The following is an 18,662-nucleotide window of genomic DNA, read 5'->3' as shown; positions in this document are numbered from 1 at the left end:
GATTTTACTTAATCTTTGTTATAAAAAGAAGTGCTTGAAACCATATTTGAGAGAGATCAAGGAATAATGTATCATCTTTTGTTTAGGAAACCAAAAGACATAAGAAGACTTTAAAGAAAACTCGAAAATTCATTATTGATGGTGTAGAAGTAAGTGTGACTACTTCAAAAATAGTCACTGAAAGTGATTCTAAAAGTGAAGAACTTCGGTATCTCCGGTAAGTTTTGAAATATCCATTTCAAATGAAAAAGAATCCTTATATCTAATACATATTCACCTATGGACTCACAAACATAGAAATATCCACACACATACAGTGGACTGTATTAGACTATAAGGACCAGTTTGCATTATCTCAAGTCTTATAAAATGTAGTGGTTTAATTCCACGCCTCAGTTATTAGTCATATTACTTCAGAATTCTAATTTCACTTTGGTTACTGATGACTCTAAAATTACTTCCCTCTTCCTTAATGCCAGTCGTCAAGAATTACGGGAGCTACGCCTTCTCCAAAAAGAAGAACAACGAGCTCAGCAGCAACTCAGTAATAAGCTATTACAACAACGAGAACAGATGTTTAGGCGCTTTGAACAGGAAATGACAGTAAGATTCCAGTTTCCTGCTGCTATTATATTTTTGGGCAAGCTCAACATTTTCTGTTTAGTGCTCTGTGATGAAACATTAGATTACGACATTCCACTAAAGTAAAGAATTAACTATGCCTCCAGGAAATCAGACAGGAAATCTAATTGGTAGAGGAATCAAACAGGAAATCTAATTGGTAGAAGAAGAAAAAGAAAAGGAATGGAAAAAGAGATAGTTACAATGAAAGGAATAAAATACAAGTGGATCTTATGATAAAGTAAATTGTCATTTTGAAAATAAGCACAGTGTTTGTATGTTTAAAAGAACTTTTTAGAATCAGTTCTATTGTTTAGAATATTTAGAATAGTTCAATAAGAACTACTGCCTGTTCATACAGTCTTAATTTTTATGAAGTGGTTCTTAATTGTTCGTAAATGAAAGTAGGAACATAATAATGTGCATGATGCTATACTCCATCTAATACATGCCACAGGAAAAGTGCTGATAATAGAGAATATAATATCAGTATTATAAAATTTTCTTGCTTCAATAATAAAACCTGTTTTCAAAACTATAGTGTTTTTATCTTTAAAATAAATTTAGAAGTATGCAACTCATGACCAAACAAGTACTGTTGTAGTAAATATTTTAGCTCTACAATTTTAAAATTGGGTAGAATTGATTAACCTTAATGAAGTATATGTTTTTGCATTTAATAATCCCTGTTTTGCTGAATAACAGATTTACTTCTGCTGATTCAGTTCTAAATATACTAATGGTTTCAGCAAAATCTACAATTTTTATTAGAACCACTGTTTTCTTGAATTTAAGTACTTGAATTTAATTATGTATACAAACAAGTTAAGGCAGAGAAAAATGCCTTATTAATAGATGGCATTCTCTTCCTTCCACTTATAATCTATCACTTAATAAACATTTTACAAATTTAATAAGGAATTCAAGCAGTTACTATAGATTACTGTTTTGCATGAGATTCTTCCGTTTTGTCTTAATACAGTACTTCTTTCAGAAGAATGTATAGTTCTGTCTTTCTAAATATTTAAAATAATTGCGTATAGGAAAGAAACTGCATTCTCATTCTATATTTCATAATCACTTTTATCTTTGTGCCTGATATGAGAGTCAACAGTCAGGGGGTTGGATGTGGGGGCTGGAATGGGAACATTTACGATACGTAAAAACTCCAAGTTGAGCCCTCTCCTGACTCCACCTCCTGGTTCTGCCTCTTCTTCTCCTACAGTAGACCTTTGTTATATATGTAGATTCCTCCCTTTCACATCCAAAAACTTTCACTCAGATCAGTGAAAATAATGCTATTTTTTTAGAGCAAGAAGCGGCAATATGACCAGGAAATTGAAAACCTAGAAAAACAGCAAAAACAGACAATAGAGCGCTTAGAACAGGAACATACAAATCGTTTACGTGATGAAGCTAAGCGCATCAAAGCAGAACAAGAAAAAGAATTATCCAAGTTTCAAAACATGCTGAAAAACAAAAAGAAAGAGGTAAATTCTTTAAATGGTTTAGAAAATATGGTGAATGTTTTTGGCCTTAGTGATGTTTACATTTTCATGTCATATGTTATAATTATCTATACGCACTAAATGCACATTTAGAGTCTGCAACACCTTATTTTAAGTAATAAACTATAATGGGCTTCATTGTGTATTTGGAGTAGTAAAAAGTATTATTTAGTCAAGACTTTTGATAGAGCATTTGTGTATGTTATTCAGAATAATTGTTAGAACTGTTTGCAGAGAGATTTTGAACATGTGCTTTTATGAATATTGCAAGTGGCTAATTATTAATATTTTTTTCAATTGGCTACTTTCATGAAATACATCACAACAGAATTTTTAAAATTTTGTTCATATGTAAGCAGAAGGATGATCTTTATATCAGAAGAATCAAAGATAATATGCTAATTTTTTCTCTCATATTACCCTACATGCAGTATAAAACAGTTTTATATTTCAATATAAGTATGGTAGAAAAACTGGAGTATTGATATCTCTGCGTGAACTAGAAAAGAGATTGTTATGCAATATATTACTAAGATCATTTTAAAAATTGAAATAGTGATTAAATTTACCATTTTGGTTTTATTTTGACCTAATCCAGTTTAAATGGTAAGAAATTCTCAGGCTCAAACAACTTAAAATCAGTATTTGAATATATTGTTCCTTACTTAAAGGGAGGCCAAAATTATGCAAAATGAAGAAATATGTCTAAGGTCTAATTTTCTCAATTTTTGTTGATTAATATTTAACTTTCTTACTATCGTTTTTGACAAAGCACTTCTTTCCTCCAAAATCCTCCCAGCCTGAGGATTACTATTATGTTATTATCTGTAGAAAATGATACTGTATATTCACAGCAAAAATTTCTTGACCCTCTGTTTTGATATATTTCATTTATAATTTGTTTAGTGTCACTGTTCTTAGGCTAACTGTTTGATATAATTACAATAGTATTACATATAGTTGTTGTTTTTTAAAAAATTATAACTTCTTTCTTTTGCTAAATTTCTTGCACTTTGAGTCTCTAATGGTGATTGGATTTCAAAGGGGAAAGTTTTAATTCACTATAGAAAGAGGAATAGCATGTGGTGATTTGGGCTTTATTTCCTATGGATGCTTTACGTTTTAAAAATAGTAATTTAATCTTGGATAGCTAGGCAGAAGTATTTTAATTGAATTTCTATACCAGTGATGGCAAACCTATGGCACGGGTGCCACAGGTGGCACGCGGAGCCATATCTGCTGGAACGTGAGCCATTGCCCTACCTCACCTTCAATGTGCATGTGTGTGCTGGCCAGCTTATTTTTGGCTCGCACAGAGACTCTGGGAGGGCATTTTTGGCTTCCAGAGAGCTTCCAGCTTCCAGAGAGGGAGGGTGTTTTTATTCTCCCTCAGCTCCAGGGAAGCCTTTAGAGCCTGGGATGGACAAAACACGAGCCTACTGGGCCCACCAGAAGTTGGGAAACAGGCCATTTCCAACCTCCAGAAGGCTTCCAGGGGGTGGGAAAAGCTGTTTTCGCTCTCCCCAGGCATTGAATTATGGGTGTGGGCACTCATGCAATAGCGCACACCCATGCTTTTTCAGCACCCGAGGGAAAAAAAGGTTCGCCATCACTGTTCTATACTGAATAAAGGATTGGGCTTGATGGCTTCCATGGCCTTTTTAGCTCAAGTATAAAATTGAATATTTGATTTTTTCCCCCCCAATGACATGTGAATATCACTTTTTTGAGATTACCAATGGCTTTTCATACAAGTTGTTCTTTTAACAACTATTGTCTGTACTTTTATATGACAAGTGCAGAGGTCACTGCTCTTGTGTTGGTTTATTCCATATGTTTTATTATTTGGAAAACAAACTACTTTCTATTGTCATTTCAAAAAGCTTTCTATTTTAATTACTGTTTATACTGCATAAAAATGTATTATGGAAGCAGTTTATTAGTATTTGGATGCAAACAGAGATTATTTGCTAGGCTGCTATTGGCATGAGCACTTTTTTCTGGAATGCAATCAATAAATACTTTGTGCACGTACACTCCTTCCTCCATTTTCTCACAAGCTAACTATTCTGGCTTTGCATGCATTGATAACATCTTCTGAATGCTTATTGCTCCTCTTCATTCACCATAAATGCTTGCTGTGGAGAAAAAGCGTTATTTTCCCCACATTCTGCATGCTTGTGCACTGTAGGTTTTTAATGACGCGGAGAAAGCACCAAAAGAGCTGAGAAAAGAGCTCATGAAACGCAAGAAAGAGGAGCTTACTCAAAGCCAGCATGCTCAGGTAACCATAGCAGCTTCCTGCTTCTAAATCCCCCAAACCAGCTTTGTTTGCATTGCTTTAATAGTTTGATAAAGATTGGGTATTTTTCCCTCTGAAGAAGGAATTTGGTAGGAATTTCTTTCCCAGAACTGCAGATGAAAGTCTATTAGATTTTAATGTTAAAATATCAATGTAAAGATATTTCTATTTAAGAAATATGTAGTTATTTATAGAATAGCATTCAAAATAATTAAAAGCTTGGTTTATGTTGTATATTAAAATATCTGGCATATACTTTACATCTGCTGTAACTGAAGCTTTTATTATCAGAAATAATGAAAAGGTAATTGTTATTATTTTGTTTACCTTTAAAAAACAATCACTGAACTCCATAATGCCAGACAGTGACCCGAGTGTTAATTAGGTATATATTTGTGAACAAGATTAATCAAAGCTTTCTTCCAAATATACTGTACTGGATGGTATATTTCAATATTTTTGCTGTTTGAAACAAAATTTGCATTGAGATTGCTGTACCTGCAGGGTGTCAAGCAAACCTGGAAAACAGGGAAATTAAGGAATTTATCAGGGAAATCGGCAGTTCAGGAAATATCAGGGAATAATCAGGGAATTTGTGAAAAAAAACAGAATAAATCAGGAGGAAAAAACAAACGGTATTAAAATGTTTAAAAAGTCGGTGGAAATCATTTTTTAAAAAACCCAGATCACGCTGCCTGGCAGAGTCAAGCAAAAATGAGGCATAACTGTGGGCAACAACTTGCTTCCTCAGCTAACAAGATTTCTCCATGGCTTAGCCATTTGGTATGATGTCATCTATGACCGCACCTTAACTTCATCGCAAGTTACAGGGAAATGTCAGGGAAATATCAGGGAATTTCAAAATGCTTTCCCCCCTGGACATTCTGACCTGTAGTTAAATTTTGATGTTAAATAATAGCTATCATTAACTTTTTCACATTGAAGAATACTTCTGATGCAATAACAAGCAATATGGTTTGCATACACATATAGAACAATGGTAGCTTGGGCTGCACTGGTTACAATGCACTGGTTACAATGAGAGGACATCCTGAATCCTTTTCCCTGTAATCCTGGAGCAATCTCACAACTCCTGGAGGCAGCTGATTATATTATGTTACCAAACCCCTCTGCTGTTTGATTTGTCAGTAAGCAGGTAATGGGACAATTTCTTCAGTTATGTGATCTCTCAGGGAAGCATCTGCCAAAGGCTAGAGTTCCTTTTTGCAGACTGAGCACTGCTAGCCATGAAATTATTACTATATATAAATTATTATATATAGAAAGATTGAGAGTGTTGAAAATAAAACAGGAAAGGAATGAACAGTTTCTTTCTGAAGACCAAGGTTCCAGTCAATTGCTGGAAACCCTAATTCTTAACACAAGCTAACACATCAGAAAAAATTCACAGATTGATGGAGGAAATCTGAATAATTGCAAGTCTGCAATCTAAAATACAATCTCCACTGCATCAGTCTTCATAGATCCTCCTGTGAGCTCCACATCCACTAGATTCCAGCATGGATTTTGTTGGCTATATACATTGTCTGATTGGATAGGTCACCAGATTTTATCCTTGCAACATCTGCACATCTCAAAGTATCTTCATTACATAGACCAATATAATGTTTAAGTTTATATTTTATTATATATGCTATTGAGTAAAATAGTGGAGAGAAAATTTAATTTCCCAGTAGGATCATAATATTAAATAATTATGTATTAATATGTGATCCAATTCTTCATTATTCTGGGAGGCTCCCAAAACCCACAAAAATTTCAAGGAAACCTGGTGAACAGCTTTGTCTTCACTCTTCTTAGCAACAGGGATTGAGGGGTTGATAACCATAAAAACACTAAAGCATTTAGAGCAAGATAGAGAAAACTTAAACATTGCTGAAATATGTCTTAGATATTAGATAAATTGCTGAATCTTCCCATCCCATCCATCGAACAAAATCCTACTTTTAATAGGCAATTACTTTTCATAACAATGCATCATACCTTTCCCCCAAACTTTATTACTAGTTACTTTTCAATAGAGAGTGTATTTGGTAAGTTATCCTTTTTGTGTGCCTGTCTTGCAATTGCAGTCCTTAAAATATTACAACAAAGATAATGCCTTTTAACCCAGCAAGTGAAGTTACGAGGTTTGAATGAGAATGGCTTATTGAATATTAGGTATAGAAAAAATAAATAGTGATTATTCTTTTTTCTCATTTAGTCTGTGATTGGTGGCTGCATGCATAAATGTTCATTTGAGACGATAAGTATAAACAGTGCTTCAGAAATACTGTATTATAAATAAAGATGAATTATTGTTACAATTGTGCCTGGTAAAGAGGTGGTTGCTGAAGTTGTAAGTTCTTTTGTTGTTTTGCTTGTGTTTAGTGTTGAAATACTTTGTTTGTGGTTATTTTCACACGGGAAGTACATTGTATTCTGCTCCACAGGCCATTGCTCAGGTTATGATTCAGTCATTTCAGTTGTCCTCACCTGCTCTCTTCAATGCAGTAATGCAGGATGTAAGTCCATAAAACCCCTCCCATAAAAAGTACATGATCCCTGTCGTGTTGGTTTTCTTTCTTTTTTCTCTTACATACATGTGCTGTTAAATTATTTTTATTTAAATTATATATAAAACATTATTAATGTGCAGAAAGAAATTAATAGAACAAATTAGACCAATTTTCAGCACATGTGTAAAACTGAGCTATTGTTGTTCCCTGTGTGCTGTGAAACTTGGCTGTTCTTCGGAGTGCTTATAGTTTGACAGTGCATTTTCCTTCTTTACCTAATAACAGTTCTCCTTTTTTATTAAGAAACACCCTTGTTATCTCCTTCTTTTTTGGTAGTTTTCCCACTCTTTCTGTAAGATACTAGTTAGAAGTTTGAGAAGGGCTTGCATCTTATCTGTATATTGCTTTGCAATTGCAAAATGTTGACATGGCCTTTTATTATTGAGCTTTTAAAAATTGCATACCTAGTTGTAGGTAATATGTCTGTTAGTATTAGAGAGTTGCATTTATACATTCATTATTGATCTTCTCAAAATAGCAAACAGATGATCATAAAGTTCTTTTTTTTCTGAAGAATTTTAGTTGTTCTATTTGTAGAACTAAATAGATAATTATCATACTTCAATGACATTTACATGTTAAAATGTTTTGCTTAAATGCTTTTAAACTCTAATGGAAAAGTCAAACAAAAGAACTGTAAAGTTAAAAAAGTAGTCTTTTTGTGTTAAGTAATTTCAGTTTCAATTTCTGGTTTGTATTCAGGTTCTACATCTCTTTGCTTTCCATTTTTCCATGGCACTATGTTGCTAATTGTGTTTATTGATCCAGCAACATTACAGATTCCTTTAATATGCAGGGACATTTTTAGATAAGATGCTACATAAGAAAGAAGGGTAATAATTTCATATGTGGTATGGGTTCATTCCATTCACACCTGTTCTATTCGGACAACTGTTCCTTAACCATTTCTAGCTGTGGGTGGAATAGCTTTGTAGTAACATTCCACAGGAGTGGCATTTTTCTGTGGCAATCTGATTATGATGCTTGTCTGGGAGAATCCCCTATATATCTTCATACATATTTTTGAGGATAAGGTCCAAGAAATAAAAATGTTAATATTTTCTTAGTGTTTTATATAAAAATGCTGTGCCTCTGCCAGCAAAAATGTAGTTCAGGAGGGCCATTTTCACCAGCAGAGAGTTGCAGGATATCATTGCAGCTAAAAACAGAGCTTGGGAACCCATTTTTGCTAGCAGAGTGCTCTGGCCCCCAGCACCAGTGATGTCGAGGCTCCCCCAAGATCCCCCAATGACGAGTCTCCCCGTCTCCTCCAAGGCCAAACATAAATCTGATGAGGCCCTCCATGAAATCAAGTTTGACATCCCTGTGATAACGTATTAGTGTGGATGGTTGTTGAAGAAAGCTAACAGTATAATCTAAAAATCTAATCAGTAATAGGGGTTTTTTTCTATGATAACAATGAGCATTACTCAGAGTTGCATCCAGTTTTCTTTTAAGTGCCACTGGCACTAGGCAATAATACAATGGAAGTGCTGTAAATTCATTCTGATATTTCTATAACTGATATGTTCTATAACTTGGTTTGTGACCTAGGAGACTCCTGTAGGTTGAGACTCGTATGTTACATGCTGTTAACATGTAAGGACAGAAACACAGCTTTACAACATGACTGGCAAAAATTATAGCAATACCTACTGGGGAAAGGAAGTTTCTAAGTTTGTACAGCACATTTCATACCTTAAATTAAAAATATTGTGATTATATTTTTGAATATTTACAATGTAAATGAAGTACTGATGTGCAAATATTGGGCATTTTAATTAGTGTGTTCTGATTATTAGTAACTTCGGATTTATATTTTGACTTGGATTATCTTTATTGTTTCTAGTTTTAAATTATTTCTTTTAATATCTGAACCATCTTTAAATGCTGCAGTGTTTTCAGCTTAAAATATAGTTTTGTGCTAGTTCTAGGAATATTTGTAAACCTAATTAACTATACATTATCCCACATATTGCACATGTTTATAAGTAGTGATGGGCGAACCCAACGGTGTTTGGGTTCAGCGAGTTCGGATGAACTTTACGCAAAGTTCGGCCAAACCCGAATGGTCCATGACGCCAAAGCTCTGCCCCCAGAATCCCATCGTTTTTTATTTTTACGGATGTTTTATTTTTATTTATTTTTATTTTTACGAAAAAGGACGCCGCAGCGGCACCGCAAGCAAAGGGAGGTCCTTTCATGTAAAAATAAAATTATTATTTTTACATGAAAAGACCTCCCTTTGCTTGCGGCGTCGCAGGCAAAAGGAGCTGGGGAATCCCACGAAAAGATTCCAGGGCGGAGCTTTGATGTCACATATACCGGCAGGTTGCTAAGGACACCAAGGTGATTGCTTCCTGGATTCCATCCTCCCTACATTATTCTAGTGCCGCCCCCGGAATCCAGGAAGTGATCACCTTGGTGTCCTTAGCAACCTGCCGGTATACGTGACATCAAAGCTCCGCCCCCGGAATCCCATCGTTTTTTATTTTAACGTATTTTTTATTTTAATTTATTTTTACGAAAAAGGACGCCACAGAGGTGCCGCAAGCAAAGAGAGGTCCTTTCATGTAAAAATATTTTTTTTATTTTTACGTGAAAGGACCTCCCTTTGTTTGCGGAGCTACTGCGGCGTCCTTTTTCGTAAAAATAAAAATTTAAATTTTTACGTGACCCGAATTGTGCGGGTTCGGTTCGCCCAACAATATTTATAAGCCACTGTATAGATCAGGGGATAGCATTGTAGACTGTATTGTGACATATTGGGTAATATCGCAACTATTTAGATGTTTTTGCTTTGCGGAGCCTGGATACAGCCTGTGCAGGCTGTATTTGGCCCATGGGTCAGCAGTTTGACAAGCCTGATACAGATGTTTTAAATAAGTTAAAATCCTGAGGATTTTTTAGTTTGTTTTTCATATGAATTGTATTTATATGAAGCTCAACTCTATTTTTGCTCTAAGGTACGTTTCTTACTTTTTCTGAAAACATCTTAAATGATCCCAGTTGTTTAATTACTATTAAATACTGCATATCACAATGTCACAGAATTATATTTCCAGGGATATACTAGCTAATATTAGGCCAAATAACACTTGGGGAAAACATTGTAAGTCCTATACAGGCACTTGAACAATTCTGTTCTCTTAGGATTCATAAAATTGTTATTTTCTCAGCTTGGGGCAAAAGACTGAATTGATCTCAATAAAACTGTTGTGGAGCAGGGCTCATTTTTAGTTCACCCCAATTTTTATTTATCATATCTTCTCTTATCTACCACACCAATTAAAAATCAGCTTAATTTGTAACTGTGAGATATATAAACACTTGTGTAACATTTTAATAATAATGTTATATGTAAAAACTGAAGGTCTTGATTAGTTCATTGCTATATTTTTAGTTTGAGTTTTTCTTTAGCCATATGACAACATAAAACAAGTTGTTTGTAAAACCTTCACATCCATCAAATGGATTTCAGATAAATTACTGATTTGGAGAGGAAGAATTAAATTTCACAAGTCATTAAGTGTGTGTGTGTGTGTCTTTGTCCAGCCACCCATTCATTCATCTCCATCTATTCAATTGGGTGTTGCAGCTTTAGTATATGCAGGAATCCCTCTGAAAACTGAGGATAGTTGCAACATCCAACTGTAGCTTGTAGCATCCATCACCCTTAACCATGTTTCTCAGACTGCAAGTTGCAAAATATGAAAGGTTCAGTACACCTTCTATAAAATATTAATTAACCTTTACATAAAATGATAAGCTTGAGCCATAGAAGCCCCTGTTCATAGCCCTGTCATCTATGAAACTGTTAGGTGACCCTCTGGGTATTGTTAATGTCTGTCTGTTAATGTAACCCTACACAATGTTTTTGAGACTTCAGTGCTATTTGAAGCTACTGTGGAATGCAAATCAACATTTCTTTGAACTCTGTCATTACTAAATTTGGACTCATTTTTAACAGGAGCAAGAGTTTGTGCAGAAACAACAACAAGAATTGGATGCATCATTAAAGAAAATAATTCAGCAGCAGAAAGTAGAGCTGGCAACTATTGAACGAGATTGTCTTAACAACAAACAACAACTCATGAGAGGTATTTGTTCTTTTTTCCTCATAGCTGAACCAAACCTTTATGAGTTCATAGTAGGATTAGGGCAGGGGTAGGCAAAGTTGGCTCTTCTATGACTTGTGGACTTCAACTCCCAAAATTCCTGAAACAATCATGCTAGCTCAGGAATTCTGGGAGTTGAAGTCAGAAGAACCAAGTTTGCCTACCCCTGGATTAGGGGCTTCATCCAGCCTATATTGCTGAAAAGTAAACCCCATGAAAATGAGTAAGAATATTAATGGACTAACATCCTACATTTAAATAAAGTTCATTCAAATGAAAATCCTCATTCAAAAAAAAAAAACCCTTCTTAACTTAATACCAATACAGTATTTTACTTGGGATTGTCATCAATTAAATCACTGAATGAAGTACAGAGGTTGAAGACCTGTTTTGGAGTGCCTTTTCTCAGTAGTCTCAGCAGCCATTTTTTCTATTCCAGCCAGGGAAGCTGCAATATGGGAACTTGAAGAGCGACACTTGCAAGAAAAACATCAGCTGTTTAAACAGCAGCTGAAGGATCAGTACTTCATGCAGAGACACCAGCTGCTTAAACGGCATGAAAAAGTTAGTGTAATTTTAATTGGGTTTTTTTTTAACCTAATGTTCAAGGAGGTGCCTTTACTATTTGGCTGGCATTCCTTTTAATAATGGACATTTATCTGTTTTTAAGGAAACTGAGCAAATGCAGAGATACAACCAACGACTGATTGAAGAGTTGAAAAACAAACATACTCAGGAAAAAGCTCGATTGCCCAAAATCCAGCGTAGTGAAGCCAAAACAAGAATGGCCATGTTTAAGAAAAGCCTCAGAATTAACTCTTCAAGCACTCCAGACCAAGATCGTGAAAAAATCAAGCAGGTAAGAAGCAATAATATTAATTTAAACTTAATTCACCCTTGGGAATGAAAGTGTAAGCTCTGTGAAACTAATAATCTTCACCAGATTTCAAAAGTATTACATTTAATCTAATAACAATTTCTGTGAAACAGGTGCATGTTGTTATTATACTGTATGTGTTTAAATATAAAAGTAGTAAGTCTTTTAATTTAAATTCCATTTTTGTACAAGTTTGCTGTTCAAGAAGAAAAGAGGCAAAAAAATGAAAGATTAGCTCAGCTTCAGAAACATGAAAATCAAATGCGAGATCTTCAATTGCAGTGTGAAGCTAACATAAGAGAATTGCACCAGCTGCAGGTCAGTTATATAAAATGTTGATTTATTTGTAGTACAAAAGTTCGCTGTTCTAAATTATGCATGGAATGGTATTTACAGTAAATATATATCTAAAGTGTCATTTATGTTATTTGTTTATATGGAACTCTCCTATTTGAAAAGGGCTTTTGCAATACTCATCTAACATTTGACCTGAGAATAAATGTATTATCTTAAAAATTCTATGCCACTATTTCCCCAAAGAAATGTGAAAGTAGTCAATAAAACATAGTAAGCAGTACCTAAAAGCTCATAATCTGAATGTCACCTCTCATGAACTGATCTTGTTGCATTAGTGTTTTGGATTATTTATAATAGAGTAATAAACTCAGGTAACTCTACTTTTTATTAGATTTCAATTAGTCACAACTGATATTCTAGTGCCTTGATTCTCATCTGTGGTCTGAATGGCAGTAAAATCCAGACTAAATCTAATTTTAAAAAATTAAGTCTGCGTATACCTGCAACCATCTGTTTTGATTTACTAAATGATATCCCATTTTCAGAATGAGAAATGCCATCTACTGGTCGAACATGAGACTCAAAAATTAAAAGAGTTGGATGAAGAACATAGCCAAGAGCTTAAAGAATGGAGAGAGAAACTAAGACCAAGGAAGAAGGTAAAACTTCACAGCCCTACATCATTTCAGATTTGTTTTTCTATATAGTGATCCAGTGTGTTTTGATTTTCTGATTCGGATACTTACTAAAGTGTACATTTTTATAGTTACATGCTAGTGCTAATGTTGAAATACTATATCAAATAGATGATGGATGGACAGACAGACAGATTGATACCCTAGAAACTACAGAGACAAAGCAGATTAATATATTTTCTACTGAATATTAACATCAAACAGTATGACAATTAGAATAATTAGGTACATTTAAGTAAACAAAAATATTCTGCATTTCTTACATGAAGTTTATATTTGTTATACAGATGTAAAATTCCATGCATGATATGAATGATTTGTTCACTAAACAAGCAATTGACCATGGAGAGCCCATGGAAAACCGTGGTTAGCAACCCATTTTTTAAGTAGAGAGGTTGCCAGAGGTCTCTTTTATATAATGAGAGCTTAAGTTCTTTAACAAATTCATTTGTTATCAATATTTGACTGTTTTGGTTTGTTTGTGGTTATCAGCAGTTCAGACTCCTTTCTTTAGGAATGGTTTTTATAAGCTGCTACCACCTATTTTTTACATTTAGATTTTGGTGGTAATTGAACTACACATTCAGATTAGAATCTTGAGAAAAATATGGAAAGACTTTGGAAGGGAACTGGGGAGGGTAAACTAGCTTTGCAGATTATGTCTAAATAAGTATTTAGATATTTATTTATTTATTTATTTATTTATTTATTTATTTATTTATTTATTTATTTATTCGATTTGTATGCCGCCCCTCTCCGAAGACTCGGGGCGGGGTATATTATATAACGAGGTATATTAGAATAAAAGGATATTTGTGTAAATAATAAGCATGCATACATACCTGTATTTCAAGAAAATCTCTAGTGCTCCCCCACCCCCATTTACTTCTTGATTTAATAAACTATTGCATTATTTCAAGATAGTTTTATACAATGTCTTCTATAAATCTATGAGAATCCTAACGTTATTTGTTTTTCTGTGTTTAATCACTAGACATTAGAAGAGGAATTTGCCCGGAAACTTCAAGAACAAGAAGTTTTCTTTAAAATGTCTGGAGAATCTGAATGCCTTAATCCTTCAACTCAAAGCCGGATTTCTAAATTCTACCCAATTCCTAGCCTGCATTCCACAGGATCATAACAGTCGAACCTCTGTGAGGTGGCTTTCAGTGTGCTGTTGACATTGGCAGTTTACCATATTCGGTTTATTTATACACACACGTACACAACACATACTCTTCAAACTTCATCCACTTTCAGCAGAGACAATCAAAGATATCAGAATTTCCCTTCTTTGCTTTTGCTTTCTTTTGTTTAGATGCTGGAAAACAATTGAAATTAGAAGCACAGAAGGCGTTCTTATAATAGAATATGGTATAATGTGTTTCAGAAATATATACCTTTTTGAAAACTGATCTAAAAACTATATATCCAATATATTTGCACTGGGAAGAAAGCCTAACCATTTAGTAATCACCTGCAGTGTCCCAAGAATTAAATACAGATGATTCTTAGACAAAATCAGTACTGCTAAACAACCAAATCTTGTTTATGAAGCAACAGTTCTCCAGCCTCATTTTATTCTGTGCCTGAAACAATTAAACATACTGGTCTTTTATAAAAGGTTTTGATTCTCACATAATAAGCTGTTGATATTAAATGGTTGCTGTTACAGTGACAGTGTTTGTCAAATCCTTAAACCGAGCATTCCTGCTCTATTTTAAAATGTACAGTTTATAGCCTCTCCCCTGTTCCCTTAAATTTTCTATTTGGCTAGTAATATTCTACAAATGCATTGAAATTGTAGAATATATCTTTTTAAAAACAAGGTAAATGCATTCATTTTCGCTCCCCCTGAAGCTGTGCATGACCACATGAAGAGCAGGGTTAGATGATCAGAGCAGCATTATCTGATTGCAATGCTGCAAAGTCTTGACTGCTCTTGACCTTACAAATTAATGTTTTGATTTCCAGATATGAATTATCTTTTTATAAAATTTCTGTATGTAAATTGAGCGAAGGATTTATGTTAAGTACTAAGACAATTTAATCTGCTACTTCATTTGCTAAGAAGTAAGTAGATAGTTTATTTCTAAAATTCATAGCTCCACTGTAATTTATTTTCTGTTGGGGATGGAAAATATTTATATCAGTGGGAGGTTTATCTGCATTCAGTAAGACAGTCTTTTCAGAACTGAAACATATCAAAAACTATTGGTTTTGATGTGTTAAAATTAAGTTTGTAATATAAATATCCTCTGTAGCCTAATCCTTTAATAGGTAATATCATCCAAACATTTTCATATTTTGCTATCTTTCATTAAAGGCAAGATTGGTTACCTTTTATATAAAGGAAACAGATTTTTTAAAAATACAGACTGCCTTAATGGAAATATGATCAATATTTTGGCTACTGAATTCAGATGCTAAGTTTGATTTTATTCAGTTGTTCAATTGCTTCAATATAATAAGTATAGATTGAAGGTGCATATTTTCAGTAAAATTCTGTTCATCGGAAATAATAATTTGCTTGCAATGTATAGCTAGCCTTAATATCTGATATCTTCTTTTATAAATATGTAATGTGCACCAGGTTGTAAATTCCTTTATATGTTACTAGAGTGTTATGTTTGCTGTATTGCATCCTAAAAAAATTTATCAGAACTGCATAGATGAAAAAACACCCATCAACTTTTACTACTTTTTGAAATTCACCTTGTACTGACTATAACATTAAATTCTCTTTTAATCAACATATATAAGTTTGCTTTTTTTAAAAATCTACTATCCGTTTACTACTTAGAGAAATGTTGTATTTCTATATTCATTTTTTTATTTGGGTTTATTTTTAAGTCATATCTGGTAATTAATGCATCTGCTTTCTGAAGATAAAACAAAGAAACCTGAGTTTGTTCAGAATCAAATAATTGGACAGCGTGATTAAGGCAGAATTCTGAAATGTACAAATGGAAGCATTATTTGCTAATCTGAGTGGTTTTCCTTTTGGTGTGTGGTGTTTTGTGGGAGTTTATTAAATACCATCTATATGTTGAACTAGATAATCAACATTGGGATTACAGTAATTAATACTGCTTGGTATTTTCCCACATTAACGGTTATCTGTGGTGCGACTTTCTTAGGAGATTTATTTCAATATAGTTACAATTTCATTACATAAATGGGGTTTGAGCTCCATTGGCCCCTATTATGGTCTTCAGTTGTCTGTTTCAAGTCTTAATTGTTGCATGTTTCTTTGACCTCATGACAGAAAACCTGGATTGGATATGAACTTGGACGCATACTTTCCTATTCTAATTTGAAAAGTTTTCTGTTTTTCAATGCACATTGATGCTATCCTATTGGAACATAATATCAAAGTGGCTATATGATCCAAACCAATGGAAGATGGTTCTTAAAGAACAACTCACTAATACCTCAAGGAATATGGTAGTTGAATGACAAAATAAAAATCCTAAATAATAGTTGCCTATGATTCAGCGCGTTCAACTCAAGTTCCCTTTCTATTCCCATTCTGCCCTAAGTTTTGTGATCTCTATTTGGTAAAGGTAATGCATGATAAATAAAAGCCTGTAAAATTCATACGATTTTAGAAATTGAATTAAAGGGCTTCAAAGATACTTTTAATAATAAAGGATTCCTTCAAAAGAAACACCGTGACCTTATCTTATTATGAATATATTTATATAAAGAAATATTTAGCAAGATATACTTTAATATGTTCTCATTTTGTTGTATGCTGCCTTGTTGGTTTAAGTGTTCACATCAGTTGGAGGGAATAGCTTGATATTCTGTCTTATCAGTAATTGTAATTCTATCAGTAGATCCTTTTCTTCATCAAATAACATGAGATATTATGGCTGATGCTCTTATATAATATCTGAAGAATAAATATGTCCCTTTCAAGCAATCGTGTGTGTGTGTGTGAGAGAGAGAGAGAGAGAGAGAGAGAGAGAGAGAGAGAGAGAAATGACAGCGGGGAGTAAAAAGAATTGCAGGCAATGTTGTTTGAGTTCGTCTCTCTCATACGCACACACACACACAATGAAAACAGCGGAGGGCAGAGCCAGTGATAGAGGTAATGACCTGGCCCTGGGTAGTGATAGGGAGAGAGGCAGAGGCAAGAGTGCAAATGGCAGTGGGAATGGTGGAGCCAGAGGTAGGCAACAAAGATGAGGACATGGTGACTTTGAGCATGCTGCGTTAGAGGTTCAAGCAGCGGTGTTGGGATCTGCTGGAACTCACCGGCTGTTCAGAAGCTGCGAGGAAACAAAGTGGTTAGTGGCGGCTTCTCTGCTCCCAAGCCCGCTTCCAGCTCTCGAGCAAAGCGGGAGAGGGAAGAAGCTTGCAGGCTGCCTGGGGAAGCCGAGCTGACAGCCAAACTTCTAGCTGGATGCAGGACCAGCTGATGAGCAAACCTTTCAGATAAGACACATAAGACGCAGCACCAGGATAAGGAACCTTTTGGCTGCACGCTGCATGCAAGAAATCTTTCTCCCCTTTTGCTCCAAGAGGTTGTGCAGGCGCGATGAATCACATAAAGACTAATTTCTCGTGGAGTTGGAGGAGAGAGAGATTTCTTGTGTGCAGCCAAAAGGTTCCTTGTTCTGGTGCTGTATCTTACATGCACTCTCCCCTGCCCCCCCAGTGGTTTGGTCGCCAGCTGCTTCTGCTTGGTGGGAATGGTTGAGGTGCTGCAGGTGTTGCTGTCCTCGCCACTGCCATCTACGGAGGCCTGCAGGCCAAGCTAAGATGTGGGCAGGGAGCACTGGCCATGGCTGGGCCAGCCGAGTTATGTCTGTGGGGCTGCCCTTGGCATGGCTGTGTAGTGTCTCACTGCTGGGCACCTGGGAAGAATAAGGAGGGCCTGCAGAAGGGAATGCAGGCAAGAGTCTTGCGGGGTTTCTAACCCCAGGAAGCGTCCAGCTCAGTCACCAATCACCATCCTATCTGGTGACTCCCAAGGGGGCTTCTCAGGGATGCCAGTCAGTGTTCAGGTGGGGAGACCACAGGGAGATAGGAGCAGAAAGGAGCAAGGGGGAAGGGAGGCCTCCAATGACCGTCACCATAGAGCAGGAAGTACACTCACAGAGCAGCTGCTGCCCTAGCTGGGGTTTGGAAGTCACAGAGCCAACGTTTGGGGGAAAGAAAGATTTCTTCTGCTTTCCAAAAGCAGAAGCAAATTCCCCAAGTTCTAGCTCTGCAGCTTCCAAACCCAAACCAGGCAGCAGCTGCTCTGCAATGGAACTTCCCGCTCTATGGTGACGGCTGGAACTGGACCCTGCAGGGAAAGCTGGTCCAGCCATGGCTTCCACGTGAGTGTTGATGGTAGGCGCCGTCGTCATAGCTGTGAGCTGGTGCTTTACTGGCTTTGCCTTCATCAACATGATGAGTCCTGGGAGGCACACAAGTGAGATGGGGAGACAGGCACTTACGACACTTGGCTCCTTCAGGCCACTTGTGTTCACACAAACATACCCTGCGGGAAGGGAGAGGCTTGATGGCGCGGAGAGGAAGCTTCTCTGTCGGACTCCGAGCTGTGAGTGTGCAGGCCACTAGGGGCCTCCTGCACTCCCAAAATAATAAGCCCATCTCCTGATAATAAGGTTAAGTGCTTATTTCAGAGTTTTAAAGAAAATATGATCCT

At 35.6% G+C, this 18,662-nt stretch overlaps 1 protein-coding gene across 6 annotated transcripts in view; it reads left to right on the top strand.

The window, feature by feature from the left end:
* Positions 1-15,752, top strand: part of SLK (STE20 like kinase) — a 38,719-nt gene extending 22,967 nt beyond the window's left edge. For 4 of the 6 annotated variants that reach the window (XM_070752792.1, XM_070752790.1, XM_070752789.1 and 1 more), the window contains exons 11-20: positions 87-217; positions 480-603; positions 1,932-2,111; positions 4,321-4,413; positions 10,981-11,110; positions 11,568-11,692; positions 11,799-11,987; positions 12,198-12,323; positions 12,848-12,961; positions 13,992-15,752. In XM_070752792.1, coding sequence (XP_070608893.1) covers positions 87-217; positions 480-603; positions 1,932-2,111; positions 4,321-4,413; positions 10,981-11,110; positions 11,568-11,692; positions 11,799-11,987; positions 12,198-12,323; positions 12,848-12,961; positions 13,992-14,138 — 1,359 coding nt within the window. In that variant the 3' untranslated portion in view covers positions 14,139-15,752. The remainder of the gene's footprint in view (positions 1-86; positions 218-479; positions 604-1,931; positions 2,112-4,320; positions 4,414-10,980; positions 11,111-11,567; positions 11,693-11,798; positions 11,988-12,197; positions 12,324-12,847; positions 12,962-13,991) is intronic. The other 2 variants (XM_070752793.1, XM_070752794.1) reach the window with 1 other exon arrangement.
* Positions 15,753-18,662: the final 2,910 nt, after the last annotated feature.

Source organism: Erythrolamprus reginae, chromosome 5 (genome assembly GCF_031021105.1).
Source record: "Erythrolamprus reginae isolate rEryReg1 chromosome 5, rEryReg1.hap1, whole genome shotgun sequence".
NCBI classification, from domain to species: Eukaryota; Metazoa; Chordata; class Lepidosauria; order Squamata; family Dipsadidae; genus Erythrolamprus; species Erythrolamprus reginae.
This window is presented reverse-complemented; position numbering and strand designations above follow the sequence as displayed.